Here is a 14,634-nt window from a genome sequence, read left to right on the forward strand (position 1 = left end):
CCAGGAGACCAGTACACAGTGGATATGGCCATGAACCTGCTGCATGTACATAGTGATATAGCCATACTGTCCAAGGCCTTCTGCTGTGGGAGTCTGTTCAATTTGAATTGTGCATACTCTCGGCCACTATTTTATGGTATGGTTGGTAATTTAGTTATATGTTTTACAGCACTGTATATGGAATAGTATAGCCAGTGTGACTGCTCAGGTTGTGCATGGCCATGCAATGAACTTAGCTATATTTGTTTTGGATGAGTGTTGATGACCATTGGCAGTACTGTGGCTTCATGTTATTTCCATCTGCAGGTTCTACAGCCATGGAGATGGTATGGGATGTGATTGGAGATGTAGACTACTGGATAACTTTGCTGAGTAGGAGGAGAAGCAGAGTTAATGGAGGCAGAAAGGATACACAGACAGCAGCATTAAGGGTAAAGAAAGGTGGCACAGCCTGTGCAATTAGCTTGGTCTGAAAATCATATAGGACCTGAAGGCTGTGAGTACAGACACACACACACACACACACACACACACACACACACACACACACACACACACACACACACACACACACACAGAAAACAATATATATATATATATATATATATATATATATATATATATATTCATATATATACCTGGGTTCCCAGCAGAAGGCTTATTGTGTGTTCAGTTAACAGCTGTTTAGTCAACTGCATATGATCAAGAAAAAATAGCAGTCAAAATAACATGGCCAAATCTAGTTTAAAAACACACAAACGTTTAATAAATAAGATAAAACAGATAAGCGCTTTCAAGCATTAAGCTCTTCTTCAGATCTTGATATGACTGACTAAGCAGCTGGTTAACAGGTGTTCAGTTTTGCACAATTTCTGGGATTGTTGGGGACTATGCCCTTACCTCATGTTTGTGAAATCTTGGAGTTAGTATATACAATTGGCAAGGGGTTTGAGGGGTGTTGACCTTCACATAGGGGATTCAGGGGGCTTGCCCCCTGCAAAAAAAAAAAACAATTGTTTTTTGTATTAAAAATTTGCATAGAGTGACGTGTGTGTGTATATGTGTGTGTGTGTGTGTGTGTGTGTGTGTGTGTGTGTGTGTGTGTGTGTGTGTGTGTGTGTGTATATATATATATATATATATATATATATATATATATATGTATGTATATATAAATGCATGCAAGTGAATCTTTTGTAAGGACATCATCAGCTGAAATCCATCAATATTCCTCTTTTTAGGTAGATAGTTATTTTTCCTTTGTCTGTTAGTCTCTCTTTCACAATGATGTCATCTTCAGTCAAGTAGAACAACTCTTTACAAAAAAATGTTTCTAAGAAAATGATTATTTGAACATACTCCATATTTTTCCAGAACAGTAAAAATGTTTGTTCATTTTGCATGCTCCATACATCATGATAGAGCATATATAAAATACTTGAATCAGATATCTAAGGTTCAAAGTTACTGAGGCAATAAGTTCCAGTCTTATAATGTTTCTAGTTATGAGGCAGATGTGTTCTGATCTCATCTCATTAGATTGTATGCATATCAAGTGGTTAAACAAAGTCACATCATCATGTAGTGTCAGTGGCTCAGCAGGTAGCCTACTCACCTTTGGTGCTGGAAGATCAGAATGCTGTGAGTTTTATTTCCCCAACAGGTATTTGAGTTTACTTTCACATCTGGCGTTAATAAACTGCATTTGCTACAGAGGGCTAAGACTATGAGTTGCTTACCCTGATACAGGCTTTCAGCAATCCCTTTGTCTATTGCATGATCTTGAGCTAGTTACTTAGCCAGACAGACCCTTGAAGCCATTGGGAATTTGGGCTAGGCTCCTTTATGTTCCACTGGATTACATGTCTAATGACAGCCTTTGAACCCATAACTTCTGGAGACATGTCCTTATAAATGACTATGATGTTTGTTATAGCAAATGTTGCTGTAACTGTCACGTCTAAGCCCCCTTCTTCTGAAACTTTCCCATTTTATCTTTCTTTAAATTCTGTCACACTAGTGTGACTCTGAAAAATAATCCGTTGCATTAGTATAATGTACAGAATCTCATTTTATCTGCTTCAGATGAAAAACTAATTGTTGAGATTCATTTATTTCAATGCATCTTGTAGCAGGGTACTGTTCATATTCAAATTCAGGTATATCAAAATAATTTACAAACTAAGCTCCATTAGTATAAAATTGTAGAAATAAGATGCTACAATATAAAACTACAATTAATGCTCAGATGAAGTCTGGAGTATTTAAAAAGGATCATAGGCTAGCATTAAAATGTGCGCGCTGTAGAGTTACAGCATAATTAAGGTGCGTGATGCATGCGTGATGCTTGCTTTACTACAGGCTTGGTAGTAAATGTTCTACTGGAGGGGGTATGTGGTGAAACTGTGGTGAAATGGTTTATCCCTGTGGCAATGTGCTTTTAAAATTGTGTGGGATAGGCTGTGGGTTAGCTGTGCATGTGTGTGTGTGTGTGTGTGCGTGTGTGTGTGTGTGTGTGTGTGTGCCTTGTAGCGTGTGTGTGTGTGTGTGATACAAGGCGCATGCATGTGTGTGGAGCAGAGATATTTATCTTTGTTACAGTGTGTGTGTTTGTGTGTGTGTGTGTGTGTGTGTGTGTGTGTGTGTGTGTGTGTGTGTGTGTGTGTGTGTGTGTTATATGGATAAGCTAGATTTAAGTGTGGGATTTTTGCTGTTGTTACATTTAGTCATCTGGCATTGCTAGTTTACAGAGACTTGAATACTCTGACAGTTTCCACCATGCCAGACAATCATAGACATACTGATGGGGTGAACAAGAATCAGCTGTTAACCTTTAGAAGACTGCTACAAATCATATTTGCTGACATTTTTATTAATTATGGGACCTTCTCATAGCTCCACATCAACTTCAGGATGTCACTATAACTTCTCTACAAGACCTTAAATCTGCACCCCAGTCCCACTCAATGTGAAACTCTCTCTATTCATTCTATTTTCATTAAGAAAGAACCTCACTCATGAATCTGCTTGTTAACTATCTTAAGTGCTGTAGCTCAAACATATTTTCAATCAGTACTGCATTTTTCATAATTTCTACCAGCCCCATGTGGTCTGAATGCCAGGGCTTTCATTTTATTTGTAATTTCTACAGCTTTTCTCTTAGAGAATCTATGGTATTATTAAGCCTTGTAAATATGGCAGTGTACATGTTTGCCCAGTATTGCATAGATTATAGTAATGCATTACTTCTGTATCTATTTTTGTAACTAGGTCATGAACTAAAAAAAAGGATTCTGCGATAAAGTTCACTTATCTGTAAATAAATAAATAAATAAAACAAAGCACTATTTCTTCATTTGCAATCTGGATTAGTGAATTGAACACAGTATATACTGCAAACCTGCTAGCTATCCTACCAGAAACCTGACTGGGCCATTACAGTGTTGTTTGCTGTCAAAAATAAAGTTTGCATATTTTTTGTTTCTGTATGTACCCCTTCAAAATTATGTTTAGACTGTTAAATATTTTCAAATGTCGTTTGCTTACATAATAAGGGACACAATGTTAATGTTCTTGTTTGTTACAGATCTGCATCTCAGTAATTGCTGCCCAGCATTTAATTGGACATAACATAGATCCATATGTATGTGTAGAGATTGGAGATCAAAAAAGACAGACAAACAAATGTGAATCTACAAACTGCCCATTTTACAATGAGGTAAGAATGCTGAATGAAACTAATACAATCCTTACCCAGTTATGAAAATGAAGCTTAAATAAGATTAAATGTAAAAAATAGACTGGAAAGCGACTTCTATAAACAATCCAGAAAGAAAGAAAACAATGCTGATCCCTAGGTTAATTACATGGATTTGTAGAAGGTCTTTCATGTAAAGGACCATCTTGGAGCAAACTGGATAATTAAAATGTGTTTAGAAATGCATACAGTTGTGTGTATTGTGAAGGGTCATATATATCTTTCTGTCAATGTATCTCTATCAATATCTATCTGCAACAGTTAATTAATTATTACTTCACTGAGATAGTTCAGAGGAATAAAAATACAGAAATGAAATAATAGGATTCAGATGCTATTACACAACAGTATTAGAAATATGTTCCTCCAATTCTCCTTGCTGAGGCATTACTCCTCCAATAGCGCTTTGGTGATAATTGCTAAATATTTATACTCGTGATCAGTGTGGTGGTAACAGGGTGCATACCTATTACATATTAAGAGGCAAGAGGATGCACAATGTAAAATATGTAATACATAAACATATATGCATAACAGAACATTAGTACAATCAGGATACCAGCAATAGTACTGGAATATGAATCCAAAGTTAAAGAGCACCGTTTTTGTAACTCCATATGTTCATATTTCAGACACACTGCAACTGAATTTTCAGACTCAGAGAATGATGAAGAAAGTATACTGCTCTTCAGAGAATGACGAAGAAAGTATACTGCTCTTCAGAGAATGATGAAGAAAGTATACTGCTCTTCAGAGAATGATGAAGAAAGTATACTGCTCTTCAGAGAATGATGAAGAAAGTATACTGCTCTTCAGAGAATGACGAAGAAAGTATACTGCTCTTCAGAGAATGACGAAGAAAGTATACTGCTCTTCAGAGAATGATGAAGAAAGTATACTGCTCTTCAGAGAATGACGAAGAAAGTATACTGCTCTTCAGAGAATGATGAAGAAGGTATACTGCTCTTCAGAGAATGATGAAGAAGGTATACTGCTCTTCAGAGAATGACGAAGAAAGTATACTGCTCTTCAGAGAATGATGAAGAAAGTATACTGCTCTACAGAGAATGACGAAGAAAGTATACTGCTCTTCAGAGAATGACGAAGAAAGTATACTGCTCTTCAGAGAATGACGAAGAAAGTATACTGCTCTTCAGAGAATGATGAAGAAAGTATACTGCTCTTCAGAGAATGACGAAGAAAGTATACTGCTCTTCAGAGAATGACGAAGAAAGTATACTGCTCTTCAGAGAATGACGAAGAAGGTATACTGCTCTTCAGAGAATGACGAAGAAAGTATACTGCTCTTCAGAGAATGACGAAGAAAGTATACTGCTCTTCAGAGAATGATGAAGAAGGTATACTGCTCTTCAGAGAATGATGAAGAAAGTATACTGCTCTTCAGAGAATGACGAAGAAAGTATACTGCTCTTCAGAGAATGATGAAGAATGTATACTGCTCTTCAGAGAATGACGAAGAAAGTATACTGCTCTTCAGAGAATGATGAAGAAGGTATACTGCTCTTCAGAGAATGATGAAGAAAGTATACTGCTCTTCAGAGAATGATGAAGAAAGTATACTGCTCTTCCAGCTTCTTTCTCAAAGATTTAGCCAGTTAAAGCAGTGAATTGCTTTTGAAGAAAGTGTTTAGGGTCATTACCTTCTCGAGGTTGCGGAACTCTGATCATCCTTACATTGTTGCTCTTCTGACTTGGTTGTCATGGTATACAGGGGCTATGGGGATTAAATCTATACCATTGTACCAAATTATGAGAGCTGGGTGAAGAGTTGTTATCCCTTTGTTGATAGGGTTGACAGGGCTAGTCCCACTAGGCTATTAGCCTCTTTTCAGGGGAGACCTATGGCAGTATTTATTACTACTTTTATGCCTAAAGTGATACCCAACTTTAAGCCAGACTACCCATCTCCTCATTTTCTTTACTAAACCTAAAAATGAGAGAGAAAGGATATTCCATACTTTGGATGTGCACAGACAACTTGGGTACTATATTGGCAGAACTAAATGTTTTAGATCTATGGATCAATTGTTCATTTCTTGTCAAGGTACGAAGGGACAACTTGTTGCAAAACAGACTTTTAAATTGTTGTCTAAGGTTATTACCTTTTGTTATACTCACTATAACAAAACTATTCCAGGCAGGGTCAAAGCCCACTCTACCAGGGCCTTGGCTTCAACTATGGCTTTTTGGAAAGGGTTGAATTCAAGAAGTATTCTGAAAGCTGCTACTTGGTCCTGTGTGCATACTTTTACACAGCACTGTAAGTTTGATTCCTTCACTAGGTCTAGATCATGCTCTGCTAGTACCATTCTCCAGTGGCTCCAGAACTCTTCTCCTTCCACCTCCCAAATGTGGTTAGCTAAGGTAATCTACTCATATAGCTAAGGCCTACTGAAGCAGTGATCAATATGATGAACATAGTACGCTTGTTTACTTACACAACTGTGCTATGGTGAACATAATACAGTCGTGTAAGTAAATTTACCATAACAGTAGATGTTTGAATAAATACTGTTACACTAGCCACTCCCTCCCTCTACCCTGCTTTCTCTGTGCGTTTTTATGCCAAGGTATGGACATTATTTTTTGCTGTTCCAAGCATTGTCCTTTTAGGGCTCAGCTTCCCTCTCTCTGCTGCTAGGAAAGCTCTGAATGGCTTCACACCCAGCTTGTCTTTTAGTCAGCACAACTTGTACTGACTGACAGTTTGGGTATGTGGAAGGTGCACTAAAGCTTTGGATGCTGTCCGGCATAACCCACATAACTAGGACTACTGCAGCAGTGACTGCTCAAACATCTACTGTTATAGTAAGTTTACTTAAACAACTGTACTTTCTTTGTAGGAAGCAGTGAGTGTAAAAACAGTAAACATTTCCATTCTATGTAAGAGCAGTTATAAATTCTACATATCTAATGAAATGTAGAGCTCCTGATATTTCTGCATTAATAAAATACTGACCTCCTGAGACTGGTCATCCAACCTGCTATCAAAGCGACTGTACTGAGACCTCAAAGCTGAGAGTATGTAATGGTGTTGTTAGAGAGATTGCTCATGCAATTGTAAGGTTTAGACTTACTATGTAATCTGTAGTTCTAAGTTTTAAAGTTGTGCACAGATATCCAGTGTACCAGCAGGAACTTAATGAACAAATCCAGTCAGACTCTTGATAGAGTCCCTATCATTTATACAATCTACCAGAGCTTCATGGCCAGGTAAACATCCACAGACACTGGTAAAGAAGAATGCTACTAGTCAAAATAAATAGCTTTTAAGTGGTGTAATCTGTTGGTCATATATAGATGCACATATAGGTATGTAATTTGGCTCTAGACTGAAATCTCATGTTGGCTAAGCTTATGTTTATAATCTTTATTAAATAGAAGTTCACAGGACGGTCCCACCATTTTGGTACTACTCACTGATGCTTACGAATCTTTCACATTACTTACATTTCCAAACATTAATGTTTTGTTTGCATTGACTATTAGTTGCCTGATATTTGTTTAGAACCTTGTACTACTATAAATGACTATAACCATTGCTATAATGTTGTGTGCCTGTGCTGCATTTGATATTACATTTATTATATCCTGTCCTGTATGAAGTATAAGGTGTCAGAATCTTCCTTGAAAAGGTCACTGTTGATGCCAATTGGGATAACCTGGGTAAAATAAATTAATAACTATACAGCTAAGCAGAGAGATAAATTAAGAGGTGATACACACACACACACACACACACACACACACACACACACACACACACACACACACACACACACACACACACACACACACATATACATCCACAGCCCCTTCTTCCCATTTTTGCACATGGGGTCGTGGTGTCACTTCAACAATAACAAGAATCTAGAGCCATGGTTTACACTACCAGATGGCTTGTCACAGTAGTTCTTCCGCACCACACACTTGGACAAACACTCAAACATATGGCCAATGTAGAGTGTCCAGTTCAACTACTGCTTGTCTTTGGATTGTGGGAGGAAACTGGAACACCCAGAGGAAACCTACATGAAAAAAAGGGAGGACATGCAGAGTCTGCACAGAAGACATGCCAGCTGAGAATTGAAACAGGGAACCTCTTGGTATGAGATGATAATGCTATCTGCCGTATCACTTATGGATGTATTCAAGAATCCTAAAATCTCTCTCCTGTTGTCTAAAGTCAGATATGGTTTCTTGCACATAAGGGCTGGAAGCTCCAAAATACATCATGTGGAAGGGCCTGCCATCGGGAGTAGTCTTTTCTAAGAAACAACCTTTACGGGCACTGAGTTAGGAGGCACAATTGATGGATGGTAGAATTTCACAACAACCATCTCCTTGATGGATCCTTAGCTGGGAAGCTTGTCATCACCTTATAGAATCTAGCATTTGTTTCGATAAAATCCAACATCGGGAGCACATTCATGCCCGTTGAATGCATATCATGCTACATTGTGCCACCAACAAAAATGTGCTCATCTCTTTCACCTGCCACTTCATTCTCTTGCTATTCTTCAGCATCTTCCTGCAAATTAAGAAATAACAAAGCATTTTTTTTGTGCTACATTGCTAAACAAGATAAGAACATATCTCTGCCCAGCTTACAGGGATTTCTCCCAACTTCAGCTATGAGAAGTCAAGCTCACCTACACTGGTGATTGTGGAGTATTCCTGATCTGTCAAGAAGGATCTTCTTGTAGATCAGTTGATATAGTATGAGTGTATCTGTGACACACTATCCTGGGCGTTCCTTGGCTGGTTTGAATTCCAAGCAGTTGCCATCACATTGGGGTCTGCCAGAGGATTATTTGATCACAGAGTTCAGACAGTGGGGTCCTGGCATATGGACTTAAATCTCATCTGTCTCCCAGAGTTTCAGTCAAGGCAGTATTGGTTGATGTAGATGTGTACTATGAACTAAGTGGCTGCAGGATGAATATTTACAATTAAGCCATTCTTAAAGTATTGGACACGGCTACTGTTCGAGTGGAGTAGATTGTGATTACAACATTTGTCAGTGGACAAGATGATGGTCAGACAGCAACAGATGATGCAAATGTCAGTGCACTTAGAAAATGTCTGCTTTGCAATTACAAATCCTTATGAGCTGATTCTTCACCCTAAACTTTTGTATCCTACTGTGATGTGACTTTAGCTGATGACATATATCTGAAGTGTGAAACTCACTTTCTCTCTTGATTTCTGATTTCACAAAGAAATTGGAAGGTAGACGGACTGGATCAATGAAACATCTGAGCCACCAACTTTAAAGAAGAACAAGGTTATGTCTTAAAGGGGATTCTGTCCTTGTGTAAGTTCAGACATGATTTCCTGTACTTAAAGACTGGAAGCTACAAAAATACATGTGGATGTGTTTGCCAGCAGTATAAGAAACAAACTTTAAGGGTACAGAGTTAGGAGGCTCAAGTGATAAATGGCCAAACCTATCTAAGATGAACTTCTAAGCCAATGGAGGAGGTTTGTTCCACTGCGGAAGACAGGACTTTATTGTACCATTAAGGCACTGACTGAAAGCAACTATTGCCAAAATCCTGCCCTTAATTAGATCATAATATACTGAGTTAGCCATCATATGCACCATGCCCTTGCAATAATTGAGGCCCAAATTATATAGGTACCTGAAGTAAATCAATATAATCTTTAAATGGAGCAACAGGGGTGATTTAAAGTACTGCTTTGCAGACACAGAGAACTAATTCCACTCAGAGCCATGAGTATTTCAAGTAGAGGGCATCCTTATAGTTTTAGTCACTCACCCCCTACTGGCAAGTGTGTTGAAATAGTAGGTTGCATTAGACTTTAAGCCCTGAGAGAGACCACTCCTTGTTTAGATCCCATGTAGTAGGGCTAGTTTATCTGCTCTGAGTTACAAATGGTCTATGGGAAAATGCTCTGTGTCCTGTGTATGCATCTGTGTGGGCTTCCCCTTGCAAGATAAACAGGCAGCATCAAAACTAGTGGCAGGTTCATTGCAGGAAAGGAAGCTGCATCAAGAGAATTGTGAGGATTGTCTGCTACTCCAGGGCCCTCTGAGAGGGGTCTAAACATCAGTATAAGGTTGGCACTGTAGTGACTGGCTCCTCATCATCCACTGCAATATCGTCATCATTCTCAGCTGTGCATGCAGAACAATGATGACTGCAGCAGCCACTAAACCCAGAAGGAATTGTTCAGTCTTTGCATAAACCTTGCACTATATTCTCAAGCAATAGACTGACATCATGACGTCCTGAGGCCTCTCCAAGGACAGGGAACAACTGACATTTGACAGCTTCCAACACCACTCTTAAAAACAGTATCTGAATCATGAACAAGAGGATCTCCTCTAGTTTATAATAAAATATAGGCACCTCTTCCATTGGACCACCCTGAGAAGATCACATCAACATAGACAACAGACATGGCAAACTGAAGCTAGTTGTTGTAAGGGAACACCAGGAAGTCCTTCTTCTGAAAGCCTTTGTCTATCATAGACTGTTAGAGTGTGCTAAACAATGAATAAAGGTTAAAATCAATTCTGCTATAAAAATGCAAAACAAATGAGGCATACAATAAAGCTTGCTTAAATGCAGAAATAGAGCTTAGCAATATGTAATGAGCATCCATACTGTGACATAGCTCTATCTATTAATAGACATGCTTTTTATAAACTCAGCAATACATGCCCTCTTACAAAGATGTTTATAAATTAACATGTTTTTTCCTCAAAAGCAGAACAGTTTGACATGTTCTCACAGATGTTTCCTTTCAGACTTCTGCAGTAAAACAATTCTGGAAGGCAAATATTGCGTGCATATTCAAGTGCTTACAAGTAAATATTAAATGTTTTTACAGAAGGACAATCACAAAACATTTCCTTAAAAAACAAGTCTAAAAAGAAAAGCATCAGTGGAACAGATGTTTCCATATAAAGCCCAAAAAAGATACCAAGAGGAAAACAGGCCCCGGGATTCACGAAGCTTGCGCCAGACGCAGGAGTAGCGTTGGTGTTCCAACACCAAATATGGCTGGCGAGCGATCCAGGTACGAGCTGTTTTCATGTGCACTACCTGCGTATGCTACACCAGCACAGCTCCTAGTTCCTGTATTCTAATCACCCCATTTGCAGCAGTGTAGCATGCAAATGAAGGTATTTAGCGATCCAGGAAGTGGTGCAGGCATAGCATAAGCATGCAGAAATGTAAACTGTAAAAAACGGTTTACATTACTGCAAACATAAAATCGGAGCCATGTCAGCTGGCCAAACCCACGCATTATAATGATAATATATGCCAATGGCTAAATATATAGCCATTGGCATAAAAAATGTGTACAAAATGTAAAAATAAACAACATTTGTTTTTCAGGCTACTGCAAAGTTTAAGCGTAGGGCAGCGGCTCACAAATGGGATTGTAAGAAAAATAAAAAAATAAAGGTGCATTCTAACACAATTCATGTTTTCCTCACAATAGTCAATGGCAGGCATGTTAAACTACACCATGGTGCAAGGGTTGCTAAAGGGCTGCATCAGTGTTATGCACGGTTTCTAAGAATTAGTAGGCAATCCTATGCAAATGAGAGGAGCAATACTGAATCACAGATTCTCCCCTGGTGTAAGGATGCACCTCACAGCATAGTGTTATAACACCGAGGTGTGACCATGAGATAAAGATCACATCAAGACAGGGGTGTGTCACCTTTGCTGTAAGCACATTGGAGCATTGCTAACCCGGTTTGCCCATTGCTAAGCAAAGCTGAAGGAAAAGGGTGTGTTGAACTGGCTTTAGCTTTGCTTAGCTGAGAGCACACAAGGTAACCGAGTATGCATGTGAACGAGATTAAAACGTGCTTAAACCTGGTAAACGGGTTTGCACGGCGCTCATCGGAGCTGAAACAGGAAGGATATAGGAAAAAAATAAGGAAATGCTGCAGCAGGGAAATTGGAGTACAAATGAGTAATTAACACCTAGGAACCTACAGTGGGTCATTGACAACAGCTAACAAGGCTGCTAGCAGCTACCTGCAGAACAGGAAAGGGGAGGGGGTGTACTGCAAAGAAAACAGTAAAGTGTCACAGCAGAACAAAGCAGAATTGCATTATATCAGCTACATAACACATTTTGCAACACATGACTGGGTAGGGAAAGTACAAAACAAGAAAGCTGGCAGGTGGATGCAAGCCTAACAATGGGAGGGGATCTAGGTTTAAAAGGGAATTAAAGGGCAACAGATTAATCAAGACAGGCAAGCATAACTCCACACTACAGGCCCCACACTTGCACTACTCACTGTAAAACTCATGATTAAGATACCTTGCAGCTGGAATTGCTCATACACAGCCAATGACATCAGTAGCATCTATAGTACAATAGTATAAAGTGTTAAAGCACCTTGCACACACTTGTGTATTCCCATACACTCTGCACCATTAGTGTATACATGCGGGGAAGTTTTAATATGAACATGTTAGGGACTGCCATAGCTTTGATCCACCAGCATGTGTTGGAGACTGAAGGTGGTAAGGAGAATGATGCTGACAACCACCTCAGGCACCAGAGGAGGAGAAGAGTGTTCAGACTCAGGGTAAACTACCAGGGGCTACATGATCTGGAGATACTAGAGCATTACAAGGTGGACAGGGACACCCTACAGCAACTTGTGGAGCTGTGCCGGTCACGCCTCAGAGCCAGAACAAACAGAGGGGAACCCATCCCAGTGGATACAAAGGTATGTGTAATCTTGAGAATACTAGCCACAGGTATCTTTCAAAGGCCAACTGGCGATATCATGGGGATCTCAGAGGCATCAGCATCCAGGGTTCTCCACCAGTTCCTGGATGCCATGTTACCACATGCCAATGAGCACATATACTTCCCCCGAACGCAGGAGGAGTTGGCCAGCAATACGCATCTCTTCCACCGTGTGGCAGAATACCCAGAGGTACTGGGTGCAATAGACTGCATGCACATACACATCAAGTCACCACCCGGTGAGCAGGGTAGGCACTACATAAACCACAAGGGCTACCCCTCCATCAACTGCCAGGTCGTGTGCAATGCCCAGGGCATTATCATGGATGTGTGTGCTGTCAGCCCTGGAAGCTATCACGACTCCCACATTTGGCATGCCTCACAGCTGTATCAGGTATTTGCAAGGGAGGACATCCCATATGGCCACCTGGTGGGGGATGCTGGCTATGCACTGGAACCGTGGATGATGACACCCATCAGAAATGCACACACACCTGTGCAAGAATGCCATAATGAAGCACACGCACAAACCAGAATCATCATAGAGCTTGTGTTTGGGATGCTTAAATTATGGTTCCGTTGCTTGGACATATCCGGTGGAGCCTTGCAGTACTCTCCAACCACGCATGCCCACATCTTCATAGTATGTGCCATGCTACACAATATGATCCTGCGGAAACAGCTGCAGCAGGAGCAGCATGGTGCAGGGCCACAAAGCCCCCCACCATTGCCAAGGCCTGCACAGGCACAGGGTGACTTGGAGGAGGAACAACCTCAGCCTGCTCCAGTAGGCAGAAGGAGGCATGCCAAGTATGCCCTGGCCCTGGCAAAGAGGCAACGCAAAGCACATGCACTGACACAGTAAGGACCCAGGGAATGACACCTCTCTCCGACTCGCACATACAGTAAAAGGGATGCCAAACATGACACTACCTGTGCTTAACCATGTATAGGGAGTGTACTATGTGCATCCGACTTAGGCAGCCCTGCAACACCACCCTCAATACTGGGACACCCACAAGGTAAGTGACTCACACATGCCAGTTGGGGGGGTCACATACCCAACAACAGCCACAGCCAGCAGGATAGGTGTAGACAAACACAAAGAAATGCTGTACAATGGCCTCTGAATGAGTCCTGTGGGTAACCTCACCCCGAGGCCAACACAGACGGACTACAGCAAGCCAGGAATTTGGATGTAAGATGTGAAGTCTGGGAAGTCAGAAACTAATATGTAGGTAATTAAAGGTAGAATCTGTAGTACACTGGTATGCCTCTAGCCAGCACGATAGGTATGACTACAGACTGAAATGGAGTACTCAACATACCAGTACAGTTGTAGCAAATGTGTACAACTGTCAGGTGTGCCCCCCCATTCTATGTACACTTATAGTAACAGTCAGGTGTGCCTCCCCAACTCCTGTGTAGAAATGTAGAATCAGTCAGGTGCCCCCCCTGCTATGCATAAATGTAGGAACAGCCAAATGCCAAATGACCAATGGATACCCTGTAGACACAGCATGCTACCTTTCAGTGTACAACACAAAGGTCAGCACTGCAGTACAAAATACCTGGACTTGATCCACACATGTAATACAGATGGCCATACTGGGCATGCTCACACAGTTAGAGGAATGAAGGCAATGTCAGTCAACAACATACTGAAAGGTCATACTGGGCATGCTCACACACTTAAACACATGAAGGCCATGTCTGCAAACACCAGTGGACCTGACAAATCTGGCAGTCACAGTTCTTAGTGCAAGCATAAGTCAGTATGCACCTGCTCCTGCCTTGCACACACAGTGGATAGGAATACAGAGATATATATAAGGACAACACACTATAATAAGCCCGCAGTGGTGGTGCTGTGGTAGCGTTGTCTCCTCACAGTAAGACGCTGTCTGTTTCGATTCTCAGCTAGAGCATCTTCTGCGTGGAGACATGCGTGAATGGGCGTAACTTTGTTGAAGGCTGTGCATCAGAGCTGGTAACTCAGCACGTAAAAATCAACTACCAATCATTAGTGGACTGGAGTTCTGCTGTGGCGACCCCTAACTGGGAAAAGCCAAAAGAAACAAACACTATAATAAGCCAAA

General features: G+C 40.6%; 1 protein-coding gene across 1 annotated transcript in view; it reads left to right on the forward strand.

The window, feature by feature from the left end:
* The first annotated feature begins 317 nt into the window (after window positions 1-317).
* The window catches only part of LOC122797634 (otoferlin-like), a 1,687,021-nt gene continuing 1,672,704 nt past the window's right edge, over window positions 318-14,634 (forward strand). The window contains exons 1-2 of the mRNA XM_044066178.1: window positions 318-431; window positions 3,587-3,718. Coding sequence (XP_043922113.1) covers window positions 318-431; window positions 3,587-3,718 — 246 coding nt within the window. The remainder of the gene's footprint in view (window positions 432-3,586; window positions 3,719-14,634) is intronic.

This window comes from Protopterus annectens, chromosome 3.part1 (genome assembly GCF_019279795.1).
Source record: "Protopterus annectens isolate FY-2018-M chromosome 3.part1, PAN1.0, whole genome shotgun sequence".
Classification (NCBI taxonomy): domain Eukaryota; kingdom Metazoa; phylum Chordata; order Ceratodontiformes; family Protopteridae; genus Protopterus; species Protopterus annectens.